The 14,939-nt window shown below is 45.0% G+C and overlaps 1 protein-coding gene across 1 annotated transcript in view; it reads left to right on the top strand.

Annotated features, from left to right (window-relative positions):
• Positions 1-14,939, top strand: part of LOC142590426 (hemicentin-1-like) — a 158,799-nt gene that overhangs the window by 132,167 nt on the left and 11,693 nt on the right. Inside the window, exons 6-7 of the mRNA XM_075702554.1 lie at positions 9,386-9,592; positions 9,970-10,065. Of these exons, the coding sequence (XP_075558669.1) occupies positions 9,386-9,592; positions 9,970-10,065 (303 nt within the window). The remainder of the gene's footprint in view (positions 1-9,385; positions 9,593-9,969; positions 10,066-14,939) is intronic.

Here is a 14,939-nt window from a genome sequence, read left to right as displayed (position 1 = left end):
GTACATAGATGCTGACATCTTAGTTTATACTTCTTTTACTAGTTTAGTTATTGAGTGAATGTTCGGGATGTGCAAAGTGCCTGTGCTTGTACAAATTCAATTGTGTGTAGCAGCCGTAAATTCATATCTAGACATGTCAACTGCATGCAAGTCGGGGTGGCTGATATAAAAGTTCCGATATACACCTTCGGCGTGAGTGTACAGTTTCGAACATGCATTCAACTTCTTCGTGTTTATGTCGCAGACACATTTTACGTTGTACTTGTTCTTTAGTTTTCTCTGTTCATAAGTACGACGTTAGTACTTGTGTAAGTTGAGTAAATATTTCGGAATCTAAACTTTGGTAGCCCTACGGGACGCATCAATGGCACAAAAATATAAAAACTTCTCCACAGCTTCTCCTCAACCCTGCCGCCCTCCACCCAATAGAAATTTAGAAAAACCCCTAATCTAAATTTCGGGGGAAACCCGAGCTTGTGCAGTGTCTCGCAACGCAGCTTGTTACCTTTTCCGGCATACTGGGTTCCGTAGAGCTTTATGTAGAGTGTACTAGATATGATCAAGTAGGGGCCGAGCTGCTTTCTTCTTCTGATGCAACGGGCGTAACGAAAAGTAAGCCACGGGTGCTGTGTGCGAACACATGCAGAGGCACAACACGTGGCCGGTTGGCTTCTGCGGGCTTTTGTTTTTCTTTTATTGCGGTTGGTCTCCCGGGAAATAACAAAAAATATTGCCTGTGTGCGTGCTGCCGCATGCATTATCACACCTTACGTTTTTCCCGGATCGAGCTCACGCACATACACAGACACATACCGGGTGTTTCAGCTAACACTTTCAACACGTTGTTTAAGAATGCCTGTGGGAGATAGCATAATTCCAGTCCTTGAGCTGGTCTACTCGAAGAGCTGGACATTGATTGCGCAAAAAATTGAAACGCATAATCGCAAAATTAGCAAAAAATGACTAATTAGGTTTTAACTAATTACCGTATGGCACATATCGCAATTTAGGAATTCTAGGCGGGGAGTTCGCAAGACGGAAGTTCGAACTTGGAACGAATTTTCAGGATGACGCCAGTTTCGAGATATTAATTCCCCAAGATTGCGGAGAAATGCTTTGGCATTTCATTTACATTCGTGGTTCAATGCATAAAACGACATTTTGTTAAGAAAGTAAGCGGAACGACAGTACATTTTTGCCAGAAGTTTGACGGCCCGTATCTCGTAAATGGGATCATCCACAGAATTCTCTTCAAGTGCATATGCCTTGTAGTCTCACCCGCTAGAATTAGTAAGTTGCAATATGTGCCAAAAGGTAATTAGCTAAAAACTTAAATGATACATTTTTGTGAATTAGTCGATTACACATTTAATCTTTTGCGCAAGTAAAGTCCGTCTCGTCTAATAGACCAGCTCATGGACTAGAATTGCGCTATCTGGGCACAGGTAATGCTCAAAAAATTTTTAAAAGTGTTCGCTGAAACACCCTGCGATTGTAGACTTGAAGGAAACGAATCTGCTTGCTACAGGATGAAGAAAATGCAAGCAACTACACCAGCTTCGACGATGACGTGGAATAAGTTTGACCATATAAGCAATAGTTGAGCAAGTCCTTCAGGTTCATCTAGAGTTTTGGTATTTATTGTGAGAACACTGCCCATATAGCCGCAAGAACTAGTGTGGTTCCCGCATGATGCAGCTGCTTATTTTTTTTATATAAATCAAATGTTCAGAAAGTACAATACAGGGAGTGTTAGCCAACAATATGGCGGCGCGTGCGGAACATCCTTTCCGCCTCATATGTCACGTTGTACGTGAATTTAGGTGTAGACAACTCCTTTGTGCTCACAATAAGGATGACTTGGTGGGATAGTTGATAAAGCATCTTAAAGAGTTAAGAGCGCAAACGGACGGCGACAGAGAGAAGAACAACAGGACGCAGCGCTGAACTTACAACTGGTACTTTATTGGAAGAAGGAACACATATATAGGCAGAAACAGGCAATGGGGAAGGCCAACAAAGACAAACACCAAAAAATAAAAAGAAGAAATCGGACTCTCATTATATCGCCCTCTGCCCTTTACAAAGCGTCATTCAGATATTCGATTTCCCTTCTTGAGAGCGTCACTGATGGCATGCTTACGCAATTATGTTCATCACAATGGATTTCATATGCTTCGATCACTTCACGTGTCAGCTTGTCCTTCTCTTTCTTAATCAATGTGCACCAGCCATCTGTGATTACACTGTAGAAATTGTACTTCTAAACCGGTCTACGACGAGTGAGGGAGGCTTCGACACGATGAAGCGCATTTGATGCCGTAACACTCCGGTATTAGCGATTGGCCCATATCTAGGCCAACCCTCACCATCAATCCGCGTTGAACGCTCAGTAGTTTCTATAATGCTGACACTGAGAAGCTGCTCAAGGCGTGATGGCAGGAAAGAAGTAAAGCATACAGGTGCGAGGCATAGACAGGAAGAGGGGACTTCCATGTCTAGGCCCCTTCAATTGCAAGCTGCAAGAACATCGAATTTCGGGGATGTGCACGGATTCTGTTGCCATTTCCTACGAGCCCGTAGAGTAGCGGAAGTTTAGATTCAAGTGTTCAAGCTTGTTTCATTTGTCATACAACACCACCAGAATCTGAGCACGATTGGCTTGTATATCTTGATGTTTGTCGCCTCCTTTTGTAACACACCGGAAGTGGTCATTAAGGGAAAATAAATTATAATGATGAACAGTTGCTGGCAACATAGGTGGAAACTTGTTATTTTACTGCGGGTGGCCCGACGAGCCTTTCTGTCCCAATCTTTTTTCCGCCTACAAAATAATTGTTACGCTACAGCAACACCTTTCTTTGCGTTAGGTGACGGTTCGACATTTTGCAGCGAAGCTGTTAGCCTCTGAGTGGTAGGTATTTTTTGTGTCCGTCCGTGAACAAAAATGATCATCACCATCAATGGCTCGTTCCCCCCTAAGCACGCAAGAATGCAATGAGTCATCCCCCGTATTGCAGAGGGATGAGTCATGCGCTCAGCAAAGCGAAGCTAACAGTGCGCGCATTCATTGATATCACCCGCGCAGAACAGCCTACGTTTCAATAAAGAACAAGCTCAAAACGAGCATTTCAACCATCAGTAAAACATTGCATACCCCTTCAGAAGTTGTAGTGATGGGTTGTCTCAGCAACTTCGCTGGACATCCACTTTTACAGGGCCGGGAAGGCGAGTGACTGTGCAAAGAAACAAGGACGAAGGGAACCTGAGAAGACAGTAAGGATACAGTAAATCAGAGCTAGCAGAACGCCATCAACGAGTGGTACATATTTTTTTGATGCTTCTTCATTCTTAACACGAAGCACTGCGAGCGTATAAATGTTTAGTACAACGATTTTAGTAAACAACGAATTCAAATTTCCAATAGAAATAGGAAGCAGGTTTACTCAAGTGTGTGCGCCAACAGCAATAAATAAAATAACTGCCCAAGCACTCGGTACAGATGGTTTACCACCGAAGCTGAAGCGTGCGGCCCCGGTGTTTATCACTGGGTTAATCCCAACGGTTCATTAAACGACGGCTTGGTAGGCTGCCGGATCCTCGGTAGGCAGCTGCTTCTTGCGCTCGGCTGCACGAGCCTGTTCTTGTGCCTGGGCTGCAGCATCGGCACGGCGTAGACGAACTCATTCCCGGTTCTGCTTGCGGCTTTGCTGATCGAAAGCTGTCTGCTCTTGAGGAGTACGTATGACACGTGGCCTGCCCATTTCGGAGCCGGAGACAAACTGGTGCGCGCGCGCTCGGCTGCGGCGGAGAGCAACATCATTACTGGCGCAGCCAGTCGCGCGCCTCTCTTTCTTTTTTTTTCACGCTTGCGCATGGGGTTGCGCTTAAGTAGTTTTCGGCGAAGAGGCGACCGACGGACGAATTGGCTAGCCATATACAGCTTCGCTGTAGAAACAATAAAGGGTTTTCTTGCTCTGTCGAACCACACATTTAGCTGATTAAAAAATGTGACGTTTAGCGTCTTCAAAGTGCACAGTGGGTTACGCGGCACGTGGTAGTGCAGGGGCTGCGGATTAATTTTGACCTTGTAACCGAGAGAACGAGCACAGCGAAAGGTGAAAGAGCGAACGCGTAGCGCAGCGGAACATAAAGGCGACAATAGCGAAGAGAGCGCGAGGAGGAAAGCAAAGGAGGATGCTACAGCAAAGGCATGAGCCGGAAACGGAGGAAGAGAGTATGGCGAAAGACTGCGTAGTATGGCGTAGAGAGACTATGAGATGGCGCCCTAGTGTTTGTGATCTGGCTGTATGCGCGAGACGAATTGTGTAGTACTTTCTGGAAGCTACGTGGGCACCATCAATTACACCGGAACCTTCGACGAGTGATGTGTAAAAGCCGATGCGCTTGATCCGCAGATCAGATTTTCGACGATCCCCGACTATGCTCGCCGCTACCGTTGTGCTTGAGTGTTACTTGTTTTGCGAGGCACAAGTTCGCCCAATACAGAGCAAAACTTCTAAATCGCAGTTTTGACACTTTTTTGTTCTTCAATGTCACTACCACGTGACAATATAATCATAATACAGAATAGTATCAGCGAGTTATTTCTGAACAATGAGCGATGCAACAGGTGGAAATGCTTTGTCTGCCGCAGCTGCTAAACGAGCTGTCCGAGCAATGACTTATAACCGCCGCCGAGACGACCGTGTCGTTCACAAACGACTTCTTTGGCACAATATTTCGCGAATTCAAAACACTTAAACAGCTGCGCTCAAAATTCGCATTTGGGAGTATCGTAATCGTCGGTGAATTTTTTCCTCATATTATCGGCATTCACAGAAATTAAGCGACAGCCTGAGCACTATAAAGCGGAGCACGCCCACACCGACCATACTGTAACAAGCTTTTTGTCAATTGAAGGATTGACTGAGTACAAAGTTAAGGACATGTTAAAATAGACCTCGGATGTTGGTGGAAGAAGAGAGAGAGAGAAAACAAGGATAGGAAAGGCAGGGAGGTCAACCAGAACAGCATCCGGTTTGCTACCCTACACTGGGGGTGGGGGAAAGGGGAATAGAAAGAGGATGAAAGGGAGAGAGTAAGCACTGAGTAAGTATGGGAGGGACACCATACACAAGGACACAATAAACGGTCTCTTAAGCCGGTGCACTTCAAGTACTGCACTAGTGCACGAATCGCTTTTCGAGCCAGTGACGGGTGTGGCAACGGTCGGAGTATCTTTGACTCGGTGAACGGTCTCGAGTCCAGTCGGCGTAAAGTTGCCCGCAGAGAGAGGCGTTGGACATCGTAGTGAGTGCAGGTACACAACAGGTGCTCGATGGCCTTCTCGCACCCACAGGAGTCGCACATCGGGCTCTCGGCCATTCCCATACGGTAGGAGTATGCGTTCGTGAACGCCACTCCCAACCACATGCGACACAACAAGGTTGTTTCGCCGCGAGAAAGGCTAGATGGCAGTTGTAGCCGTAGCGTGGGGTCCAGTTTACGTAATCTGCAATTGAAGGCACTTGAAAACCAGAGATCTTGTGACTTCTTGCGTGAAAGTAGGCGAAGTTCTCTGGCAGCGTCCGACCTCGCCAAAGGTGTTGGACGCGTCTTGGTATCTTCGTGGGCACACCGGGCAGCCTTGTCAGCTAGGTTGTTGGCGACGATGCCACAGTGAGCAGGAATCCATTGAAATATAATGTGGTGTCCTCTTTCCAGAGCATGGTGGTGCACTTCCCTGATGTCAGATATCATCTGCTCGTAAGTTTTGTGACGTAATGCAGACTTGATGCTGTGAAGGGCTGCCTTAGAGTCACAAAATACCACCCATTTCTCTGTTGGCTCTTTGGTGAAGTACATCATAGCGGCATGAAGAGCTGCAAGTTCTCCCGATGTAGATGTAGTCGACTGCGACAATTTGAATTTAACAGAAACGTTCTTGTCTGTACATGACAAATTAGGCCACGGCGATAGGCCGGGGGGGGGGGGGGTGGCTGGGGGGTATGCTTCAGCATCACCGGGTGTTGCCTGAGCGAGCTCCGGGAAAGTTCGGGTGCATGGCGGGGAGTAGGCAGTTCGAGCCTCCGAACCTCTCTCGTAGTCGGCGCCTATGGCTGGATAGATAGCGCCGCGAGATCAGCACCACGCCTAACTATAAACTCTGGGTCGCATTAAGTAGCACGGGTTCTGCCCTGATGCTCGGTGTTGCAAAGCTATAGTCGCTTTCGTTTTCTTCCCCAGAAAGAAGGCGTAAGGAATAGGCAAGTGAAGCTTTGCGGAGAGTCTCGGCGCAGAGCGCACCCATGCAATTATTAATGCGAAAGCATTGTATGTTGCATGAGGCAGAAGCTCGGGCGTGATCAAGCGATGGTACTAAAAATGACCGACGGCGCAGAATAACACGTCAAGAAATGCTCGGATTGGCGTCAAGTTTCTCAGGGAGGTTCCTGTAAACAAAGTAAATTAATAGCTTGTAAAAGAAAATTTGGCACATTTGGGTCTTGTTGGGAATCAAGCCCGGGCAGTCCAGATGAGCACGCTTCCCCAATGCCACGCCGGCTCCACAGTTGTGCTCGACTAAAGCTGTGTCTAGTGCATGCGTCAGTGCACACGTCACGTCGCGGTCACGTTAGAGTAAGGTGACTTAAGGTGGAGCAAAATGAACTAAGGTGAAGTGAATGAAGGTGAATTAAAAGGGATCAGGATTACATAAAGTTGGTTAAGATTCATTAAGGTGTATTATTGTTCGTACAAATTAGAGCAAGGTGGAATAAGTTGGATTAAATTGGATTCAGGCTGGTACAAAGTAGAAAAAGATAAATTAGGGTGGATTGAGGTAGACTGAGGTTAGTACAAGTTTGTTGGGAATTGGGATTTTGTTGCTTTCTTTATGGAGGACTACGGTGGCTGTGGAGCCGCTATAGATGTCTTTCAGTATTTTTACATACGGCTCGTCTACACCCTGATTCCGTAATGCCTCCATGACTGCTGAGGTTTCGACTGAATCAAACGCTTTCTCGCAATCAATGAAAGCTATATATAAGGGTTGGTTGTATTCCGCACGTTTCTCTATCACCTGATTGATAGCGTGAATATGGTCTATTGTTGAGTAGCCTTTACGGAATCTTGCTTGGTCCTTTGGTTGACAGAAGTCTTAGGTGTTCCTGATTCTATTTGCGATTACCTTAGTAAATACTTTGTAGGCAACGGACCGTAAGCTGATCGGTCTATAATTTTTCAAGTCTTTGGCGTCCCCTTTCTTATGGATTAGGATTATGTTAGCGCTCTTCCATGATTCCGGTACGCTCGAAGTCATGAGGCATTGCATATAGAGGGTGGCGATTTTTTCTAGAGCAATCTGCCCACCATCCTTCAACAAATCTGCTGTTACCTGATCCTCCCCAGCTGCCTTCCCCCTTTGCATAGCTCCCAAGGCTTTCTTTACTTCTTCCGGCGTTACTTGTGGGATTTCAAATTCCTCTAGACTATTCTCTCTTCCATTATCGTCGTGGGTGCGACTGCTACTGAACAAATCTCTATAGAACTCCTCAGCCAATTAAAGGATCTCATCCATATTGTAATGATATTGCCGGCTTTGTCTCTTAACGCATACATCTGATTCTTGCCCATTCCTAGTTTCTTCTTCACTGTCTTTAGGCTTCCTCCGTTCCTGAGAGCATGTTCAATTTTATCCATATTATACTTCCTTATGTCAGCTGTCTTACGGTTGTTGATTAACTTCGAAAGTTCTGCCAGTTCTATTCTAGCTGTAGGGTTAGAGGCTTTCATACATTGGTGTTTCTTGATCAGATCTTTCGTCTCCTGCGATAGCTTACTGGCATCCTGTCTAACAGAGTTACCACCGACTTCTATTGCAGACTCCTTAATGATGCCCATAAAATTGTCGTTCATATCTTCAACATGAAGGTCATCTTCCTGAGTTGAAGCCGAATACCTGTTCTGTAGCTTGATTCGGAATTCCTCTATTTTCCCTCTTACCGCTAACTCGTTGATCGGCTTCTTATGCACCAGTTTCTTCCGTTCCCTCCTCCGGTTTAGGCTAATTCGAGTTCTTACCATCCCATGGTCACTGCAGCGCACCTTGCTGAGCACGTCCACATCTTGTATGATGCCAGGGTTAGCGCAGAGTATGAAGTCTAGTTCATTTCTAGTCTCGCCGTTCGGGCTCCTCCACGTCCACTTTCGGCTATCCCGCTTGCGGAAGAAGGTATTCATTATCCGCATATTATTCTGTTCCGCAAACTCTACTAATAACTCTCCCCTGCTATTCCTAGTGCCTATGCCATATTCCCCCACTGCCTTGTCTCCAGCCTGCTTCTTGCCTACCCTGGAATTGAAGTCACCCATCAGTATTGTGTATTTTGTTTTGACTTTACCCATTGCCGATTCCACGTCTTCATAGAAGCTTTTGACTTCCTGGTCATTATGACTGGATGTAGGGGCGTAGACCTGTGCAACGTTCATTTTGTACCTCTTATTAAGTTGCACAACAAGACCTGCCACCCTCCCGTTAATGCTTAGAGTTCCTGTATGTTACCAGCTATATCCTTATATTAATCAGGAATCCGGCTCCTAGTTCTCGTCTCTCAGCTAAGCCCCGGTACCACGGGACGTGCCCGCTTTTTAGCACTCTGCATGCTTCTTTTGGCCTCCTAACTTCACTGAGCCCTATTATATCCCATTTACTGCCCTCTAATTCCTCCAATAGCACTGCTAGACTCGCCTCACTAGATAACGTTCTAGCGTTAAACGCTGTCAGGTTCAGATTCCAATGGCACCCTGTCCGGAGCCAGTGATTCTTAGCACCCTCTGCTGCGTCGCAGGTCTGACCGCCGCCGTAGTCAGTTGCTTCGCAGCTGCTGGGGACGGAGGGCCGGGGTTTGATTGTTGTATTCATATAGGAGGTTGTGGCCAAGTACTGCACCAGGGTGGCCTACCTTGCTCTGGTGAGGGAGTGCGTTACCGGCTCTGGTCACCGGGATCAGGCCGCACTCCAGGCATGTTTATGAAATTTTATTAACACGCGATTTTTTTCTTTGTTTTTAATCCGGAGGAAAATTGCGTGGCGCCGGGATTCGAACCACGGTCCTCTTGCACGCGAGGCGGGCGCTCTACCTCTACGCCACCGCTACACCATCTCCCATTATAATTGAAGAATGATGTTGCTGCGCTCTGGAAAATCCTATAGTAATTTTTGCCAAATCCTCAGTGTGTTTGCCTTTACATATCAGTCTGACTGTGCTGACCTGTACGTCTTCTTTTGTAGTGCACGCAGAGGTCCAAACACTTAGGAGTAGGACGCTGTGTGAAGTATCGACCGGTTTATGCGGACACTTCCCTTTCTGACTTGTTTCAGCTCAAGAGAGGCGAACAAAGCAGCGTCCCTTGCTGCCCGACGATAACCAGAAGGAGGAACAGCTTCCGGATGACGACGACGCCAGCGAGGAGCAAAGGGGCTGCTGTCCACTGCTCGTGACCTTGGCGTGTGCTCTTTCTGCAGGCCTGCTAGTGATACTTCCTGCCGCTGTATTAATCGGTCTTCGACTAAGGAAGAAATATTACCGTACGTATACACTTATACCGCGTGTATTTCTTAACGCTGTTTTCGAAGTGCTTCTGTCATATTTTTGAAAATTTTTTGTAGTTTTTTGTTGATGTGGAGAAGCATGGAAATTAGCATAATGCTTATAGAGTTTGCAGACTTCACTTACAGCAGGGAACGCGTGCGCATTGAAATGACCGGTTGGTACGTTTCTGCTCATGTTTCGCGCAAACACTGGGGCCTGGCTTTTATTTCACGCATAATCGGAATAATGAGTTTGTTTCGTTCTTCAAGCGAAACAACGCTACCAGAGAGGAATGGGATCCATGTGAAATTACGAAAAAGTTGTTCAAGGTATTTCATCTCACACGAAGGAGTAATATGCTCTAAACATGCAGGCGAGACAAAGCAGCCTGTAGCGGTAAGCAGCAGGGTAAGCAGGCCAGGAGAAGCAGGCGGCACTGCCCTCGCCTGCTGCTGTTTACTTCGTCAAGGTAATTCGAGAACAGTGATGTCGTGTTCCCCTTTCTCGAGCAAGAATGCGGACAGCCTTCGCATGCACTTTCATTACTCACTAGCCATACAATGTGTTCGTCGAGTTGAGCACACAACGCACAATACAACACGAAGAATGAGTGTGGACAAGACGGCTGTTTGTTTTATCCCCAGTCGTTCTTCTTACGTCTTCTGCGCTGTATACACCAGACTAGGAGTCGCTTTGTGATTCCTCGTCCGGTGGCCAGCATCTTCTGACGCAGAAATATCGCGTCGTTTGCTGCATTTTCTGTCTGTGAAGTACCCAACTCACTGTTTAGGTGGCAGGAAGGTAGTGGTGCCCTCTTCGAGAGAAACCTGCTGGAAGCAGAGTTCACAGTAGGCAAATCTGTGTCGGCTATAGAATTAACATAACGTTTCCGTCTTCCATGCCGATCTTGTTTAATTGCAGCGATCACAACTTCCTATTCAAAAGCATCAACTTGTCATCCACTAAGCTTTGACATGTTTATTTCGAATGTTCCTTTACTTCTATCTGACTTATCTAGAACAACGGCGGGAAAGAATTCGGATGAGAATTCAAAGTGCAATGCCCTTCAGAGAAGGTCAATCGATCAATGTCCTTTATTTTATGAGTAGAAAAATATATCACTAAATTCACAAATGGAGCACCCAGAGCGCAAGGCTGTATGGGGTCTTCATGTCAGGAAGTTATAATAAATGCGGTCTACAACAATGACACCTTTAGAAAAGCAGAAGCTCAAGAAACACGAAATAAAAAAACAGTCAAGTCAGAATAATGTTTACAGTACAGAACAACAAATGTCTGGTAAGAATTCAAGGTATTAGGTATGGATGAGAAGTGATAGCAACTTGTTTTTGAAGATTACTGATGAGGAGGAATGCTTAATGTGTGTTGGCAGGCGATCTCATTATGAAAATGCAGTAAAGTAAGCGGTATGCATTTCATAGTTTAAGTGTACTATAGGCGACCAAAAATTCCTTTGAAAGACAAACGTGGTTGGGTTAGTACGTACGAGATCATCACCATAAATTTGTGATGAAATTAACTGATTTATGAAATTGAAGAGAATTGCGAGATTAAACTGAACTAATTATTGTACAGAGAGAATGCTGAAGCTTTGGAGTATACAGATATGAAACATTACAATGGCGTGCACGGAATGTTAGTGTTCGGATATGTTGGTTCTGCATGTACTGTATTGCCGTTAGGTGAGATTGATAGGTTGTTCGCCATGATTAGATATCATAATTAAGATGGCCAGTGAAGGTGAAGTATAAGGGATGTTAGACAATTCAGGATTACTACGAGCCGCTACACATAGAGTAGTTTCAATATGTTAAATAAAGTATGATGATGATGATGATGATCATTATGATGTGTTTCAACCCCTTCGAAACGGGGCGACTGAACAGGGTGGACCTCCTACTTTGCTTCACCCAATGGTTCTGTTGCACCCTTGATGTACAAAATCTTTAATAACAGGTGGCTGTTAAAAACCTTGTAGATTAGTTTCTGTCAAGATGTACATGTTATAGCATCATCATTCAGCTGCGTTTGAATTTTCAGCCACTCATCCTGCCATCGAGCACCCTGCATGTTTATGTGACAGATGGTACAGTCTCGACACTTATTCTTTCTGCGTCATTTTTTTACTTACTCCTAGCATTTTAATCGTGCTTCGTGGCTGTGTGTCACAACATTCAATACTCAGTTTACCTTCCTATTCGATCGGGGTCGCCTAAAAAAGCTACTGCCCATTACATGAATCAACGTCCAATCGGTGAAGTTACACGCTTGCTAAAATGTATCCCGTCACGCACAAAAGCATCGTCGTGATCTGCTCGGTGCACTTCCTAATTGATGCCACTGACAGTAAAATTGATTACTTGAGCTAGCGTCCAAATCTCCCTGCTTACTCCAAGTACCGACTTTCCATTTCACACCCCTACCTTTAAGCCTCTGGTGCCATGCGCATTTCGATCTGCACTTTGTCGGAAACGCTCCTGAGTTCGATAAGCCATTCAGCTACTTGCTTCACGATGCCTGCACCCCCCCCCCCCTAAAGTACGTAAATTACTTTCATCATTAGGGGCACCACTATACTCTGTTCCTTCATTGTTTCCCCCAAGTGTTCCTAGGACTTCGCTATCACTGACCTTATCGGTTTTTCGCAAGCGCGCTAATCTGCACTCGCTCGTCTGCGCCTACACTCTCTTATGACCGATTCTACCTGGGCTTGTTCGAATCTACACCAAAGACAACTCCGTACCCATTCTCGTCCTCGCTTTTGGAAGCTGTACCCGAAGCTGCTGATGACCTCCCTTCTATGCTATCATCACCCTCCCTCTGTTACCGACTTCATTTCCCACCCCTCCAATGGTAGTCCGTCCTTTCGTGAACATCACTAACGTGCCCGTCACTGCTTTCTGGCGTGGTTATTTTGGCGTTCTGCCCTTTTTCCGCTTTGGAGCCAGCCTTCTTCGCGGTGCCCGCATCGAAGCGTCCACCATTGCTTGGCGGAATGGCGGCCCACAACTTCTTTTTACCATTGCTACCATTTCTTCTACTACCTTTCGCTGCTTCTGCTCGTACTTGAATTCGTTTTCTAGCTTCCCGACCTGCTTCATAAGCTCATCCTAATCCTCGAGACGGTCTCGTTGCGACCCTAGTACACGCATCCTACAGACGAAATCCGCCCAATCTACCTCGCCTATCTACTCAAGCCGCGTTTCTTCTAACGGGTAGGGACGCTTGCACTCCGTAAAATACACACGCAGGGCTCCCCTTCTCACCCATTACGTTGTACTAACACCTTTGTATAATAATAACTAGTCGTGGAATAAACATCATTTACCAAGCGCTACCTAACAAAAAAAAAAGAACCTTAAAGTGCTAAAAAAACTAAAGAAAACTAGTCTAATCGCGTAGTCTAACCCCTCTAAAAACCAAGGGCGCTATAACTTAAAACTATTCCAAACTTTTCTATTTCAATTCTGCAACCAGCCCATTGCGATTGGTCAAAAACTTTTTTGGACCACCACCACTTCACCTGTCCGTCACGCGACGTCACGAAAACCGCGATAGCTCCTCATCTGATATGACGTGTACACACTGGTTATGCATAATTTGACTGAAAAAAACAAAAATAGTCATTTCTGATTCGACGCCTTCTTGCCATTATTTTATTTATTTATTTATTTATTTATTTATTTATTTATTTATACGATACTGCAGGCCCAAATGAGGGCCCAAGCAGGAGGGGCAGAAAATATATGTATTTACATATGTACGTATATATACACACGCACACATGAAAAAGAAATACAAAAGCAATGCAACATATGTAAATATCAGAAGAAAACTAAAATGAAAGCGACGACTAATAAGATTAAGAGAAGGTACACTGAAGGAAGACAACCCGACAGACATTAGAACAGTATCACACGCATCTATGAGCACTTGCAACCACTATCGAGAGAGGAAGAAAAAAAAACAAAAAACATCAGGAGTTGAGCGACCGACCATTGCAAAATACTGAAAATAATAGAACAAGGCAGATCAGGAAAGTATCAAACAAAATTCACGTGTAAAAAAAATGAAGAAGGAAGCAGTAACAAGGCTTGCCGACATGGCAATACCCATAGTATTAAAGACAAATGCGTTCAATAGAATCGGTGTTTATCAATTGTGATAATGGCAGGCTGTTCCAACCTGTTATAGTGCGTGGGAAGAAGGAAAACTTAAAGAGGTTAGTTCGGGTGTTAGAAGGTGTTAAAGAATCAGCGTGACGATGCCGTGTTCGGCGCGCTGTAAGTGGTTTAACATAAGCCTGTGGGTCGAGAGACAAATAGTTGTTTTTAAGCAAGAAAAGAAACTTCAGTCGTTGTATTTTCCTGCGTAGTTGTAGCGTTTGAATATTATGTTGATTCATTAGGCTAGTAGGAGAGTCACTCAGTCGATATTTAGAAAAAAATAAACCTGACAGCTTTACGTTGGACCATCTCTAAAGCGTTAATGTTAATTTTCTTATAGGGATCCCACACAATGCATGCATATTCTAGTTTCGGTCGGATGAGTGAAGGGTAAGCCAGTAATCTAGTACCAGAGGGAGCGTGCTTTAGTTTGTGCCTGAGGAGACAAAGCTTCCTGAAAGACGAGTTACATATACGTTAGAAATGTGGCTATTCCAGCTGAGGTCACTAGTTATTGTGATTCCAAGATATTTATACTGGCTGATTTTGGTCAGCGGTTCAGAGTCGAGGTTATAGACAAACGACATTTCATTTTTTTTTGTTACGGACATTTAAACAGTCTTTTCTCTGTTCAATTCCATGCCCCACCGACTGCACCAGGAAAGAATGTTTTGAAGGTCAGTTAAGCATTAATTGATCTTCGTGGCAAGTAACCTCGTTAAACAACACACAATCATCAGCAAATAGTCTAACTTGAACAGGATGAGAAATTTCGTTAGTGATGTCGTTTATGTATATTAGACATAGTAAGGGTCCTAGCACGCTACCTTGAGGTACTCCAGAGGTTACTGAAAGTTCGTTAGAAGAGTAATTATCAATTGAAACAAACTGGGCTTGTGATTAGAACGATAAGCCGCCACCCAGCTAATAATATAGGCTGGAAGGTCTATCGACTGTAGTTTTTCTATAAGTTTATTGTGAGGAGCAAGGTCAAACGCTTTCTTAAAGTCTAAAAATATTACGTCAATTTGGCTTGGCTTGTCAAGAGCACTTGCAAAGTTGTGAATAATTGTGGTTAATTGTGTTACAGTAGAGAAAACCTTGCGGAAACCATGCTGATGAAGGGACAGTAAGTTGTTGTCACTTAGGAATTTTA

Source organism: Dermacentor variabilis, chromosome 1 (genome assembly GCF_050947875.1).
Source record: "Dermacentor variabilis isolate Ectoservices chromosome 1, ASM5094787v1, whole genome shotgun sequence".
In the NCBI taxonomy this organism is placed as follows: Eukaryota; Metazoa; Arthropoda; class Arachnida; order Ixodida; family Ixodidae; genus Dermacentor; species Dermacentor variabilis.
This window is presented reverse-complemented; position numbering and strand designations above follow the sequence as displayed.